Below are 14697 nucleotides of genomic sequence, written 5' to 3'. Positions count from 1 at the left end.
CTCGGGAAGGTCCAGGGGTGAGGTAGGAAGACCCAGGCCCCGGATTCTTGTTCTTCCCCTTCCTAGTGGGGTCAACCTGCGCAAGTCATTTCACACTTCTGAGCTGCAGTTCCTGCATCTGTAAAATGGGCATAACAAGAAGCCCTGCCTGGGTGAGTAATGGGATGGAATTGGCGCTCAGTGACCTGTAGAGGGCAGTCCCCGAGGCAGGGCCCGCCTGGATGGAGGGCTGTACCACTGAGGGGGCGGGGAGGAGAGACAGATGGCGAAGAAGTACCCGCCTCGGGCCTGCTCTCCAGGACACTAGCCCCTCTCGCCATCTCCCTCCTCCCAGGACCCGGCGGCCCGGAGCGCCTGGGCTCGTGCTCGCGCTTGCCCGCTGCCGGGCCGGATGCCAGGGCTGGCAGGGCTCCGCGCAGGCGGGCGGGGCGTGCAGGAAGCGCCGCGCGCGCCGGGGCCTCTGGGAGCAAGCGGGAGACTCTGGCGGCGACCGGCTCCCGGGCCTGGGCAGCGGCGGTAAAGGTCTAAGTAGCAGGGGCGGTGCGGTGCTGGGCTAGTGCCACTAGGAGCTGGAGGCTGGGGACGCGTGGGGCGCAGCCGGTGCCCTGAGAGGTGGGCGTTCAGGCGGGCTTTACTCTTGGGCTCTGAAACCAACTAGAACTAGGAAAGCTAGGACCCAGTTTAAGAGGAGGAGCTCTGGACCTGTGCGAGCACAGACCCCGTACCTTTCCTGCTGTGCCCTCTCCTTTTCTCACTGCCCTGGAGACCAGCGGTGATCTTCCGACAATTGGCCTCATGCCCCCATCCCCACCGCCAGTCCCATCTTGAGTCAGAGGCCCTGCAACCGATTTTATCCCACTGAGCTAGTTTCCCCAAGCTTTTCCAGCCTTCCAGGGCCGTCTCTTAACCCTTCTATACTCCCCGCCCCCGACCCCCGGGACTCCTGGTCTGAGCCGCAGGCTGCGCCTCCATTGGTTGGCCCTGCTGGCAATAGGGCCGAATGCACCCAATTCTCCCTAAGTGTGCTCTGCCCTTAAGGAGTCACATCTCAGTGGAGACCAGGTGCCAGATAGCTGTATGCTTCATTTAAGGGAGCTCAGAGGGATCAGGAAAGACTTCCCAGGAGAGAGGACTTTTGACCAGGTTCTGAAAAGATTGGGTAGGATTCTGACATGGGAGAAAGGTCATTCCAAGCTGATGAAAGAGTATGAACAAAGTTAGGAAAGTGGGAGCAAGAATTCAGTAAGCCTGGCCGGTGAGGTACGGGTCAGGGGGAAACTCAGGAAAATAGCTGGTGTGGGCCAGGTGTTTGGACGCTACATAACCTAGGATTTTAGGGAGGCGATTGGTGTATGGGATCAGGGATGGGAATGGAATGAGACTGAAGGCAGAGGCCACTAAGGAGGAGGAGGGTCTAAATTAGCACAGGGTGGTAGGGATTATGCTATAGGAACAGGCTGGCAAAGTACTGGGATGAGGAACTGGCAGGGCTGTTTCCACTGTGTGAAGGCGGGGGGGGGGGGGGGGGGGGAGGATTTGAAGACGAGGGGGGGGGGGGGGAAGGATTTGAAGACAAAGAGGTCAGATTTCGAGTAGAAATCATGTGATTGGGAAGATTTGCAGTAAAGTAACTGGAAGGGGAGGAGGGATGCTGAGTTCAGTTCTGCGAGCGTGCGGCTTGAAGCATTGGCAGGATGTCCATATGGAGATATCAAATAGGAAGTCATTCATTCATTTATCTATAATTTATGCCAGCCTCAAAGGCAGGTTACGTAAAAGTCACAGAGAAGATAAAATGATCAAACCATTAAAACTCAGCTAAAAGGACCTGATAGCTAGGGAAAAACTTCAGAGGAGAATGGATGATTGTTACTGGAAAACGTTGGCTCAGAAAAGCCACTGAAAAGGAACACAGGACTCATAGGAGCGTGCTGGCAGCCAAGCAAAAAAAAGGACACCTAAATAAAACAGTTCACTAGGCTGGAATTCAGGAGAAAGGTGATCGTGAAGCCTCAGGGGAGAACCAGTGGGTGGTAGGATCACTCAGGTGGGGAATGTAGAGGAGAGAGGTCTGAAAGCCAGGCCAGGGCCTTGGCGATGCTGGCATTTAAGGAAAGGCTGATGTTCTCCTGAGGAGGAAGGGCCTCCCTTGGCCTGCATGAGAGGTGGGGTGGGAAAGTGGGGGTGCGTGGGGTCCATTCACACCATTCTTCCTGCAGCGGAACAGGATAGAAGGTGGTGCGCTCGGTCCCCCAGGCCCTGACCTTCTCTCCTGCCATGAGGTGGGGCTGCCATTTGCCTAGGGCCTCTTGGGGCCCTGGTCTGGGAAGAGTACTCCAGCCAGCAGGTGAGCAGGAAGCAGGGGTTTCTGTTGCCACTTCTCCCTTTCTAGAGTCCAGAGGGCACCTCCAAGAGAGAAGGGATCCAGACACCAGGCATGCTAGTCCCAGCTCTGTGATTTACTAGCTGTTGACCTTGGACAAGTCACCGTACCTCCCTGAGCTTCCTTTTTCCCATCCTAAACTAAGGGAGTCAGACTAGATGATCTTTGAGTGTCCCTGTAGCTACATAAGTCCAGGAACACTTGTCTGATTTCATTTTGCATTCAATGAGTATTTATTGAGTGCCTGCTATGTGCCAGACCCCATGCTAAGTCCTAAGTAGGTACTTGTGAACCCAAACAGATGTGATCCCTGCTCTCATGGAGGAATGGGGGTGAGTGTGTGAATGAATGTTAATCAAATAATTACATGATGAAATATAAAATTTCATAATGACTGCTACAAGGGGGCAGTACATGAGGCTATGAGAGCAAATGATGGGGCTTTGATGTAGATGTGGGGTCTGTGCATTGCTGAGCTAATGTGGGTGAATTCTGGATGCTGTTGCTTCCTTCTGCTTTCTCTCTGTAGATGAACGTATCCCCTTCCTGATCCACTGGAGCTGGCCCCTTAAAGGGGAGCGCCCCCTTGGGCCCCCTAGGTGAGACCTCAGTGTGACCTTGGGACACATCTGGGCACAGCAGAGTAGCCTGCGAAGGGTCAGGACTTGGAGAGAGCTTGATCTCCTGGGGAGAGTTGGTTTTCCGGGGCTGGAGAGGGTACAGACTCAGCTACCAGGCCTAAGGGGAAGTTAGCTTATGTCATCCACAGTACAAGTCACAGTGGTCAGCCAGAGGGAGGACCGGTGGGAAGTGGGTGGAGTCTGGCAGTGGTCAGTCTGAGTTCCAGGCAGGCAGTCAGCAGTGGGGGACTGGAGGGGTAGGGGCAAGACCTCAGGCCCTGGGAAGGGTATGAGAGTCAGATGAGGCTCTGGACTTGGGTGTCCAGAGGCAGGCCTGGATCTCAGGAAGCCAGCAGTTCATCAGTCCAGGCAGGCCTGGACTCTGAGCCTATGCAGAGCCTGAGCCCAGTAGCCAAGCCCCAGCTCATCCCTTTTCCTTGCTCACAGGGCCTTTATACGCCATCACGGAAGCTCAGCGGGCAGTGGTCCCCCATCAGGGAGGCACGGACAGTTGTTCCAGGGCATCGCTGCAGCTGGTAAAGAGACTGGCTCCTCAGTCAGCCTGAGGAGAGGGGCTGCTGGGCTCCCAGTGTGGGGGTGGGTTCAGGGAGTGTGGGGAAGAAGGGCTTGGAGAGAGAAACAAGCAGGAAGGAGGTATAGAGGATCCATTACAATCAGCCATTAGTGGACCCACTCTCCCTGGCCCCATTATCCATCTGTCCATGTATCCCTTCCTGCAACATTCATGCAGTGCGCACTTACGATGTACAAAGCACTGGGAGGGATATAACATCCCTACCTTCAACACACTGCCTCTAGCGGTCAGGTGAAGATCACACGTGGATAATCATACAGCCAGTCAGCCCAGACTCACCCTCTCTCGTTCCATGGCTTCCCACTTTCTGCCACAGGGGTCCAAACTTTCTGGACAGTCTGAGGGAGTCCTGTGTGTCCAGCACCACTGTGGGTCCTGGCATCTCCTGGTGTTGTGTCTTGACTCCGCAGCCTGACCCTACCACCTCCTTAAGCTCCTGCATTTCTCAGCCCCTCTCCCTGACAAATTCCCTTTGCCTTCCCATCCAGAAGCTATCCAGCGGCACCGCCAGAACCTGGCCGAGTGGTTCAGCCGGCTGCCCAGGGAAGAGCGCCAGTTTGGCCCAACCTTTGCACTAGACACGGTCCACGTAGACCCTGTGATCCGCGAGAGCACCCCTGATGAGCTGCTTCGCCCACTGGCTGAGCTGGCCCTGGAGCATCAGCCACCCTCTGCTGGGCTCCCCCCACTGGCCCTGTCTCAGCTCTTTGACCCAGATGCCTGTGGGCGCCGCGTGCAGACGGTGGTGCTCTACGGGACAGTGGGCACAGGCAAGAGCACGCTGGTGCGCAAGATGGTCCTGGACTGGTGTTACGGGCAGCTGCCAGCCTTCGAGCTGCTGATCCCCTTCTCCTGCGAGGACCTGTCATCCCTGGGCCCTGCGCCGGCCTCCTTGTGCCAGCTTGTGGCCCAGCGCTACACACCCCTGAAGGAGATTCTGCCTCTGATGGCCACTGCTGGTTCCTGCCTGCTCTTTGTGCTCCACGGCTTGGAGCACCTCAACCTTGATTTCCGGTTGGCAGGCACAGGGCTTTGCAGTGACCCGGAGGAGTCAGAGGCGCCAGCTGCCATCATCGTCAACCTGCTACGCAAATACATGTTGCCCGAGGTGAGTGCACCCTGCTCTGCCTCCACTGTCCCCAGTTTGCCCCCTCAGGATTTTCGTGTCCTGAGTCCGCATGCTTAATGGGTAGGAACGTAGGCTCTGGGTTAGTTCAAATCCTGCCCCTCCACTTCCAAGCCGTGGGACTGAGCAAGTCAGTAACTTCTCCAGACTTCTGTTTCCTTCTCTCCTTGAGTTGTACTGAACAAATGAGATACTGCCTATGAAGTGCTTAGCACAGCGCCCTGGATCATAGTGGGTGCTCAGTAAGTGTGAGTTATAACTACTGTGGTCGTCATTATCTTCATCCTTGAACACTCAAGTCTTCAGGGACTCCCTGGCAAGTGAGGCAATCAGGACACAAGGGTCTTTTTTTTTTTTTTTTTATAAATTTGTTTATCTTATTTATTTTTGGCCGCGTTGGGTCTTCGTTGCTGTGCATGGGTTTCTCAAGTTGCGGTGAGTGGGGGCTACTCTTCGTTGCGGTGCGCGGGCTTCTCATTGTCGTGGCTTCTCTTGTTACAGAGAATGGGCTCTAGGCGCACGGGCTTCAGTAGTTGCGGCACGTGGGCTCAGTAGTTGTGGATCGCGGGCTCTAGAGCGCAGGCCCTGTAGTTGTGACTCACGGGCTTACTTCTTCCACAGCATGTGGGATCTTCCCGGACCAGGGCTCGAACCCGTGTCCCCTGCATTGGCAGGCGGATTCTTAACCACTGCGCCACCAGGGAAGCCCACAAGGGTCTTTCTTAACTCTCAACCATGCTCTTCCCAGGCCAGCATTCTGGTGACCACCCGGCCCTCTGCCATTGGTCGCATCCCCAGCAAGTATGTGGGCCGCTATGGCGAGATCTGTGGCTTCTCCGATACCAACCTACAGAAGCTCTACTTCCAGCTCCGCTTCAAACAGCCAGACTGCGGGCACGGAGCTGGGGGGTTCTCAGCCACGCCGGCTCAGCGTGACCACCTGGTGCAGATGCTCTCCCGGAACCTGGAGGGGCACCACCAGATCGCCACTGCCTGCTTCCTGCCCTCCTATTGCTGGCTTGTCTGTGCCACCCTGCACTTCCTGCACGCTCCCACACCAGCTGGCCAGACCCTCACGAGCATCTACACCAGCTTCCTGCATCTAAACTTCAGTGGGGAGATGCTGGACAGCACTGACCCCTCCAAGTTGTCCCTGATGGCCTATGCAGCCCGAACCATGGGCAAGTTGGCCTACGAGGGGGTGTCCTCCCGCAAGACGTACTTCTCTGAAGAGGATGTCCGTGGCTGCCTGGAAGCTGGCATCCAGACGGAAGAGGAGTTTCAGCTGCTGCATGTGTTCCGCCGGGATGCCCTGAGGTTTTTTCTGGCCCCGTGCGTTGAGCCAGGGCACCTGGGTACCTTCGTGTTCACTGTGCCCGCCATGCAGGAATACCTGGCTGCCCTCTACATTGTGCTGGGTTTGCGGAAGACGACTCTGCAGCGAGTGGGCAAGGAAGTGGCCGAGCTCGTGGGCCGTGTTGGGGAGGATGTCAGCCTGGTCCTGGGCATCATGGCCAAGCTGCTGCCCCTGCGGGCCCTGCCCCTGCTATTCAACCTGCTCAAGGTAACAGCCCTAGGATCCCAGGCTGCCAGCCCCCATCCTCCTCGTTCACTCTTGCTCCTGCCCAGAAGGTAACTGCTTCTTCCTGCATGACCGTGAATCCTCTTCTTGGCTCTGTTTCAGATTTGGGCAATCTGGCTTTTAGTGGGAATGGGTCATAAGGAAGGGGGAGAGAGAAGCCGCAGGCTGGGGAAGGCTTGGAGGGGAATCTAAGGGTGCAGGGACTTTCATAACAATCCCATAACTCTAATGATAGGTTTTTGTTTGTTTTTTGCCTCTCTCCTCCTAGTCTTTGTTGCTGGGCGGCAGGGGTCACTACTGTCCAGGGTCTGTCCTGTGTTTTGCAGGTCCAGAAACCCAATTGTATCTGTTCCTCAGAGGTGATTAGACTTTGGGAATGATGTCTCATCCTAACTTAATCACCAGAGGCAGGTTTATAAAGCAGATGCCATTTTATTCATTTATACCAGGAGGATAAATGGCATTGGTAATTGACTTAGGACAGTCCATCCTGGGTGCAGGTCTGCTCCAGAAACCAAATTACAGGCCTGAGGACTGTGCTGTGAGCAGGGCGGATGTACTAAGTTTTTGATGGGAAGAAGTAGCCACTCTCGGCTGATGTCTGCCGGGTGCCTTGTAAATGAAATATAATTATGATCCCTTTTTTTAAAAAAATTAATTAATTATTTATTTTTGGCTGCATTGGGTCTTTGCTGCTGCGCGTGGGCTTTTCTCTAGTTGCGGCGAAGGGGGTTACTCTTTGTTGTGGTGCTTGGACTGCTTGTTGCGCTGGCTTTTCTTGTTGTGGAGCACGGGCTCTAGGTACATGGGCTTCAGTTGTTGTGGCACGTGGGCTCAGTAGTTGTGGCTCTTGGGCTCTAGAGCGCAGGCTCAGTAGTTGTGGCGCACGGGCTTAGTTGCTCCACGGCATGTGGGATCTTCCCGGACCAGGGCTCGAACCCATGTCTCCTGCGTTGGCAGGCGGATTCTTAACCACTGCGCCACCAGGGAAGCACTATGATCCCTTTTATAGATGAGGAAACTGGAGCTCACAGAGGCTAAGTAACTTGACCAAGGTCACTCAGATAGTAAGGAGAATAACTGGGATCTGAGTGCAGGTTTTATGGTTCTGAATCCTGTGCTCTTTCCGCCAAACTTTATTGATGTACTATGGATATTTCTAGGAAGCTATGGCGCCTTGCTAGGTAACCCTGGTCCTCTTTAGAAATGTTTCAGTAATCGGTCTTGGGGAAGCAGAGCCCTGGTGAGCTGACAACATTTTAACAAGTTTTCCTTTTTATAGGCAGCAAAGCCTCAGGGTTAAAAACAGGGATTCTGTAATGCAGCTACCTGGTTCAGATCCAGGCTCTGCCACTTACTAGCTGTGTGACCTTGTACAAGTTACTTAACCTCTCTGTGCCCCAAGGTCCTTATCTGTTAAATGAATAATAATAGATAATAATAGAATCTATATCATTGGCCCAATATGAGGATTACATGTCTTCATCTGCAGGACCTGGCACACAGTAAGCGCTATTTAATTGTTTGTTAAACACAAAAACAGTCTCAGGCAGCCCATCCCTTCTTATACCATTGCCTCAGGCAGGGAGGTAATGGCCATTGCTGAGGCCACCCACCTCTTTGAGGATGTGCTTGCCTCATCTGGATTGCAGTGAGAGGCTGTGGTCTCCTGACAGGATTCAGAAAGCCACTCAGTTACTTAAGGGGACACCACACCCCTAAGCCCTCTCGGAGGGAGGGTTGCCTAGCAGAGGATGGGTCCCATCTGTTTCTTTATGAGCCTATTGATTCATTTTCCCAGAGTGACAGTTTTTGTGTCTCGTCTCCAGATGCTTGTTGGGGGAGGGGCACTATAACCTCCATGGTGGGAACCTCGCCTGTAAAAAGTGAAGAAAACACATGAGAGGAGGTGCCACAAAACAACCTGGTGGCTCTTGCCAGAGGGATGGACCTCTCCTTTCCTTTCAGAACCATTGCAAGGATGGCAGCTGATGTCGCCAACCTCCCAAACATTCAGCGCTTCAGCAAATGTTTGAGCGCCAGGCAATGTGTTAGATTCGGAGGAGAAAGCAACAGAACCCCAGGTTTCTGCCTTTTCTAATCATACAGTCTCAACATAAACATGTCAACATAACCATGTGATTAAAAATTCTGGGAAGTGCCTGGAAAACAAAGTTCCAGGTGCTATGGAAGTATGTAAGGGGGGAGGGGGGACCTGGTTTGGGGGGATAAGTAAAGCCTCTCTGCAGGAAGGGCTTTTAATCTGATCTCGGGAGGATTAGCCAGAACTGGGGGGGGGGGGGGGAACACTCCAGGAAGAGGGCACAGCTTTGAAGGAGGAACAATCTTGGCACTGTCAAAAAACAAAAAACAAAAAAGAGAGAGAGAGAGAAGCCGAGAGGACAGGAGCAGAGTGAGCGAGGGTGAGAGGCTGTCATGAAGGCGCCGTGGCTGACAGGGGCCTGTCAATGAAAAATTGATCAATAGTTCATCTGTTGCCAGAAGGGGACCCCTTCCAGGGCCTGAGAGCGAGCTGGTTTTTTTTTTTTTAAATAAATTTATTTATTTATTTAGGCTGCATTGGGTCTTTGTTGCTGTGCGCGGGCTTTCTGTAGTTGCAGTGAGCGGGGGCTACTCTTCATTGTGGTGTAGTGGGCTTCTCATTGCAGTGGCTTCTCTTGTTGCAGAGCACGGGCTCTAGGCGCGCGGGCTTCAGTAGTTGTGGCTCGCGGGCTCTAGAGCGCAGGCTCAGTAGTTGTGGTGCACGGGCTTAGTTGCTCCGCGGCATGTGGGATCTTCCCGGACCAGGGCTCGAACCCGTGTCCCCTGCATTGGCAGGTGGATTCTTAACCACTGCACCACCAGGGATGTCCCTGAGAGCAAGTGCTTGTGTAACACTCGGAAATCAATTGTCTGAGGAGACACACGTACTGACAAAGCAAAAGACTTTATTGGGAAGGGCCACCCAGGCAGACAGCAGTGGTGTAAGGGAACCCAGGAGAACTGCTCTGCCACGTGGCTTGTAGTCTCAGGTTTTATGGTAATGGGGTTACTTTCTGGGTTGTCTCTGGCCATTCGTCTTGCTTGGCCCCTATTTAGTCTGACTCAAGGTCCTTCCTGGTGGCACACGTGTCTCAGCCAAGATGGATTCCAGCACCAAGGATTCTGGGAGGTTGGTAGGACAATATTATGGGGCTGGCATCTCCTCCCTCTTTTTGGCCCCTCCTGAATTCTCTAGTTTTTGACAGCAGCACCATGTTCCTTATTGGGAACTCCTGTTGCGAGACAACTCATGCAAGTGATCATCATCGTGCCTGGCCAAGGACGGTGGTTTTAGTCAACGGTTCCCTAACACATCTAAGAAAGAAATGGAAATTTTAATTCAAGCCAATCTGAGGATTATAACCCAGGAGACAGTCTCTCAGAGAGTTTTGAGAACTATTCCAAAGACATAAAGAGGGAAGCCAACGTATTCAATATATGTGATTTTGGCAACGGGGGTATGTGTAATCAAACACACATCGCGGTAGAAAATTGAACCTAGTCACGAGGAACAGACATCTCAGTTAATGGTTTTAGTGCTTTTCTAAGTATGGAAAGATGCAAGAATCCGGGTTCGTAAAAATTTCTCCTGAAGTATCTAAGGACCAGTTCTGTCAGTTTTCCCAAAGCACAAAGTACCTTATCCTCATCTTCGCCCTGAATTCCTTTCAAGGTTATTGTAGCCAGTGACTGCAGTGGCTAATGACTTGACTTTGTAGAATTGGGTGGTGGGCAACATTCTTTATTTTACAATCCCTTCCCTTTCAGTCTTAGTTTCAACCAAGGTTTGGGAGGCATTTCGTGACCTATTTGTTCCACAGCACTAGGAATGCTCATTCCCAGGTCAGGCAAGGATTTCATCGATAGGTCACTCAATGTGCTATTAGGGGACTAGACCCTATTAACAGTAGCCTAAATCCTCTGGACCTCTTACTAGTCCGTTGTGATCCAAGGAACGGTTCCCTCTTGTTGTTTCTTCCCTTATCTAGAGTTACACTATTACGGTCATTCATCTTATAGAACTATATATTTGATCAATTGTTTCAAGTCACCTAATCATCGTTAGTTTTTTTGTGTGTGTGGTACGCGGGCCTCTCACTGTTGTGGCCTCTCCCGTTGTGGAGCACAGGCTCCGGACGCGCAGGCTCAGCGGCCATGGCTCACGGGCCCAGCCGCTCCGCGGCACGTGGGACCCTCCCGGACTGGGGCACGAACCCGTGTCCCCTGCATCGGCAGGCGGACTCTCAACCACTGCAGCACCAGGGAAGCCCCTCATCGTTAATTTTATCTGAGGCTCAGTCACACATTTGGTAATGCAAGAAACAGCAATCTTATAAAATAGGCAAATACAAGTAATATAGCTAGTAGTATTAATAGGATCATAAGTAAGTATTGAAGCTAAGATCTTCCACAAGGTGAGGCCCAGTATCTCCTCAGGTCTCTGAGCAGTCTGTTTTGCACCAATCTCTATCTTTAAGGAAAATGATATATTGGCATTGTACATAAAGTTCACCGAAGATGTCTGCACATACGAGGCGAGTGGTGGGTCCCTGTGACCCCTTACAGGATTGAGAAAGGAATGTTATCTTCTAAGGAGTTACATGGCTGGCGCCAGAAGGAGAAAAAGTGATCTTTATGATTGAGCGGGTATTTCTGCCCTTGGGGAGGTCTAGTTAAATGCATAGTGCAGATGCACACTGGAGGGGAGGGAGGAGGCCCAAATGGGCAGAGAAAAATTTCATGTTTAAATTTTTCTTGTCTTTCCTTAAAATATGAATTTTATTTCATGAGGCCAAATCGTGCAGGGTCTGAAGCAGTAGGAGCAGCATCCGTCATCGCTGCTGTGATGACGACAATGATGTTGAAGATCATTAAACCACCGGGCCCGGTACCAAGCTGAACGCATAATATATGCTAACTCCTTCCCACCACGCTTGGGCTTGAAAATGTACGGGGGGTTTGGGAAAAAGAAGGAATTTCCCAGTGTCTGGAGTACGTGAGACGAGTGTTGAGAGGTGACGCCGGAAAGGTCACATTGGGGCCAAATTACGCAAAGTTTTATATTCCACATGGGCAGTGGGGAGCCACGGAAGGTGCTGCAGCAGGGGGATTGGTATGATCAGACGAGTCGTGCTCAAGTTTAAGGGAGATCGCCAGGCTGGAGCAGTCAGGAAGACTGCACCTTAAGCTTAGGCCAGAAGGTTGAACAGCACGCAGTAGGCTGCAGCGCCCTCACCCTGCTTCCCTTCCAGGTGGTTCCACGTGTGTTCGGGCGTGTGGTAGGTAAGAGCCGCGAGGCAGTGGCCCAGGCCATGGTGCTGGAGATGTTCCGAGAGGAGGACTACTACAATGACGACGTCCTGGACCAGATGGGTGCCAGTATCCTGGGTGTGGAGGGCCCCCGGTGCCGCTCGGACGAGCCCACAGAGGATGAGGTCTTTGAGCTTTTCCCCATGTTCATGGGCGGGCTTCTCTCTGCCCATAACCGGGTAGTGCTGGCTCAGCTCGGCTGCCCCATCAAGACCCTGGATGCCCTGGAGAATGCCCAGGCCATCAAGAAGAAGCTGGGCAAGCTGGGCCGGCAGGTGCTGCCCCCCTCGGAGCTCCTTGACCACCTCTTCTTCCACTATGAGTTCCAGAATCAGCGCTTCTCCGCCGAGGTGCTCAGCTCCCTGCGCCAGCTCAGCCTGGCGGGCGTGCGCATGACACCCCTCAAGTGCATGGTGGTGGCAGCTGTACTGGGCAGTGGAAGGCATGCCCTGGACGAGGTGAACTTCGCCTCCTGCCAACTGGACCCTGCCGGGCTGTGCACGCTCAGGCCTGTCTTCCTGCGTGCCCGGAAGCTGGGGTGAGGCCCTGTCCTTGTGCACGGGTGGAAGAGAAGGTGCTTGGGAAAGCAAAGGGAGTGAGGAGGGACCAGGGGGTGGGGTGAGATCTGGTACGGGTGGATGTGACAAGAGCTACAGAAGGGGACACAGCTGTGGACTACAAGAGGCAGGATGGTGAGGGAGGGGCCCGGTGGGTGGGCAGGCTCCATGCCGAACTCCTTCCTTGGTTTCTCACCTCCTCTCTGCCCGCCTTCTGCTGCAGCTTGCAACTCAACAGCCTGGGCCCCGAGGCCTGCAGGGACCTCCGAGACTTGCTGCTGCATGACCAGTGCCAAGTTACCGCCCTGCGGTGAGTGCCCTGGGAGGGGGCTCCATCCTGCTGGCCAGCTAAGGTCAAGGGTGAGCTCCCCACCTCCCAACATGCCTGGAACAGGCGCACCCATGCTGTAGTAAAGAAGGCGGGAGTGTAGACCTTGACCTACTCCCCACCCCACGACGTCTAGTACAAGCAGCCAAGCAGGGGGAAAGATGCCACCAGCCATAAACTGGTGCTAAGAAAGCCTCTTGCGTGGCTAAAAGCAGCCTGGGGTGGGGGGTGGAATAACACCCAGGCTGGTTACCTGGTAACGACGCCACTGATTCCCTCCCAGGATTTTCCCTGTCTCCTCACAAGGATGACCCTGACGCTGGGCACTCAACAGATGCTCCCAAAGTGTTGACTGATTTACTAGCAACCCAGACGCTGGGTTCCTGATTTTGGGTTGGAGGAAGGGGAAGTGAATGAGGAGGGAGGGAGAAGGGGATGGGGAAACAGGAAGGGAGGATGAAGCAGGGGCTGGAAGGGGGGGAGAAAAGGAGCAAGAAGGAACATGGTAACGAGGAAGGGGAGAGGGAAGAGGGGAGTCTCAAAGGAGAATGGAAGGCGGGAGGAGGGGAGGGAGAAGCCGGCTTCCACCCCACCCTCCCTCCTCTACAGTGAGCCTCACCCCTGTTTCTCCATCCTCTTTTCCTGGGCCTGCATTTCTCTGCGTCCAGGCTGGTCTCTGCCCCAAGCGGTGCACTGTTTTGGCCCAAGTCCCAGTGCTTAGCACAGGGCATCTTCTAGGGGCCCTCATAACCTTGGGGTGCTTGTGGCCCTAGGCTGTCCAACAACCCGCTGACGGCGGCGGGCGTGGCCCTGCTGGTGGAGGGGCTGGCAGGAAACACCTCGCTGAAACACCTGTCTCTGCTGCACACGGGCCTTGGGGATGAGGGCCTGGAGCTGCTGGCTGCCCAGCTAGACCGTAACCAGCAGCTACAGGAGCTGAATGTGGCCTACAACGGCGCTGGCGACACAGCGGCCCTGGCCTTAGCCAAGGCTGCCCGGGAGCACCCTTCCCTGGAGCTGCTGCAGTGAGTCTTGCCCTCCACTCCCATCTCCCCACCCACCCTTGGTGACTGGCCCTTCCCCTGCCCTGATTCTCCACCACCGTTTCTCCTAGGGTCCTAGTGGCCCCATTTCTATTGACCCTGGTCCCACTGAATTCTAGCGTCATCCCTGCCTCCCAGTGGCCACCACCCTCCATCTCTGGCTTATTGCAAACACTTACCCCGTTGCATTTCACAGCCAGGGGAACAGTTATGAGACCCTTACTCTCTGTCCACCCACCCTCTGCCCCTTCTTCTCAGAGCTGGACAGCATCTACTGTTCTCTCTCCTGCTAGCCTCTACTTCAACGAGCTGAGCTCAGAGTGCCGCCAGGCCCTGCGGGACTTGGGGAGCACCACTGAGGGCGGTGCCCGGGTCGTGGTGTCGCTGACAGAGGGGACAGCAGCGTCCGAGTACTGGTCAGTGATCCTGGGTGAAGTCCAGCGGAACCTCAACAGCTGGGATCGGGGTCGGGTCCGGCGCCACCTGGAGCTTCTGCTGCGGGATCTGGAAGATAACCGAGGAGCCACCCTTAATCCTTGGCGCAAAGCCCAGCTGCTTCGAGTGGAGGGCGAGGTCAGGGCCCTCCTGGAGCAGCTGGGAGGCCCTGGAAGCTGAGACAGTAGCAGCAGTGTGTGTCCCCTGGCCCCAAGCCGCTTCTGTCTGTGGCCTCCTAGCTTGCACTACCGCTTCCAGAAAGATCCCTTCAGGGCTGGAGGCAAAGGAATGGGCACAGCTGTGCCAGTTGCTCTCCTGGGGCATGTCCAACCAGTGCTTCCAAGTCTGGGGTTTTCAGGATCATGGAACACGCTTCCCCTCCCTTCGGCTAGAAGGACTGAAAGATGTGGCGTTTTGGTGGCCCCACATTGTCCTGTAGCACCACCACCAATCTCCTCTTGGATTGTGCTACCAGGGGGCACACTTCTTTTGTCGGCCTTGCCAGGGGCCTTGCCATCCAGATGTGTTGGTGGGCCCCCGCGTCCTGCCTTTATGCTTTCTGGGGACACCCTGGGACACCCAGGATGCCAGTGGCCACTTTCCTCTCTCCCTGGTGCTGTGTCCTCACCCTTGTTTCCCCTTCACAATTGTACCCAAGCTCGGTGGCCCCTAGGGG

General features: G+C 54.4%; 1 protein-coding gene across 2 annotated transcripts; it reads left to right on the top strand.

Annotated features, from left to right (window-relative positions):
• The first annotated feature begins 318 nt into the window (after window positions 1–318).
• On the top strand, window positions 319–14370 carry NLRX1 (NLR family member X1). Of its 2 annotated transcripts, none has more exons than XM_029208056.1 (10): window positions 319–612; window positions 2220–2347; window positions 2913–2982; window positions 3451–3539; window positions 4087–4706; window positions 5473–6288; window positions 11601–12196; window positions 12439–12525; window positions 13317–13568; window positions 13880–14370. In XM_029208056.1, exons 2-10 carry the CDS (start codon window positions 2278–2280, stop codon window positions 14199–14201), a joined length of 2922 nt encoding a protein of 973 aa, XP_029063889.1. In that variant the 5' UTR covers window positions 319–612; window positions 2220–2277; the 3' UTR covers window positions 14202–14370. The 2 variants fall into 2 exon arrangements, with proteins under 2 accessions (XP_029063889.1, XP_029063888.1); XM_029208055.1 differs by having other exon boundaries at window positions 377–516.
• The last annotated feature ends 327 nt before the right edge of the window (window positions 14371–14697 follow it).

Source organism: Monodon monoceros, unplaced genomic scaffold (assembly GCF_005190385.1).
Source record: "Monodon monoceros isolate NGI ecotype Baffin Bay Population unplaced genomic scaffold, NGI_Narwhal_1 Super_Scaffold_7, whole genome shotgun sequence".
NCBI lineage: Eukaryota > Metazoa > Chordata > Mammalia > Artiodactyla > Monodontidae > Monodon > Monodon monoceros.
Note: the sequence above shows the minus strand (reverse complement) of the source record. Positions and strands in the feature narration are given on the sequence as shown.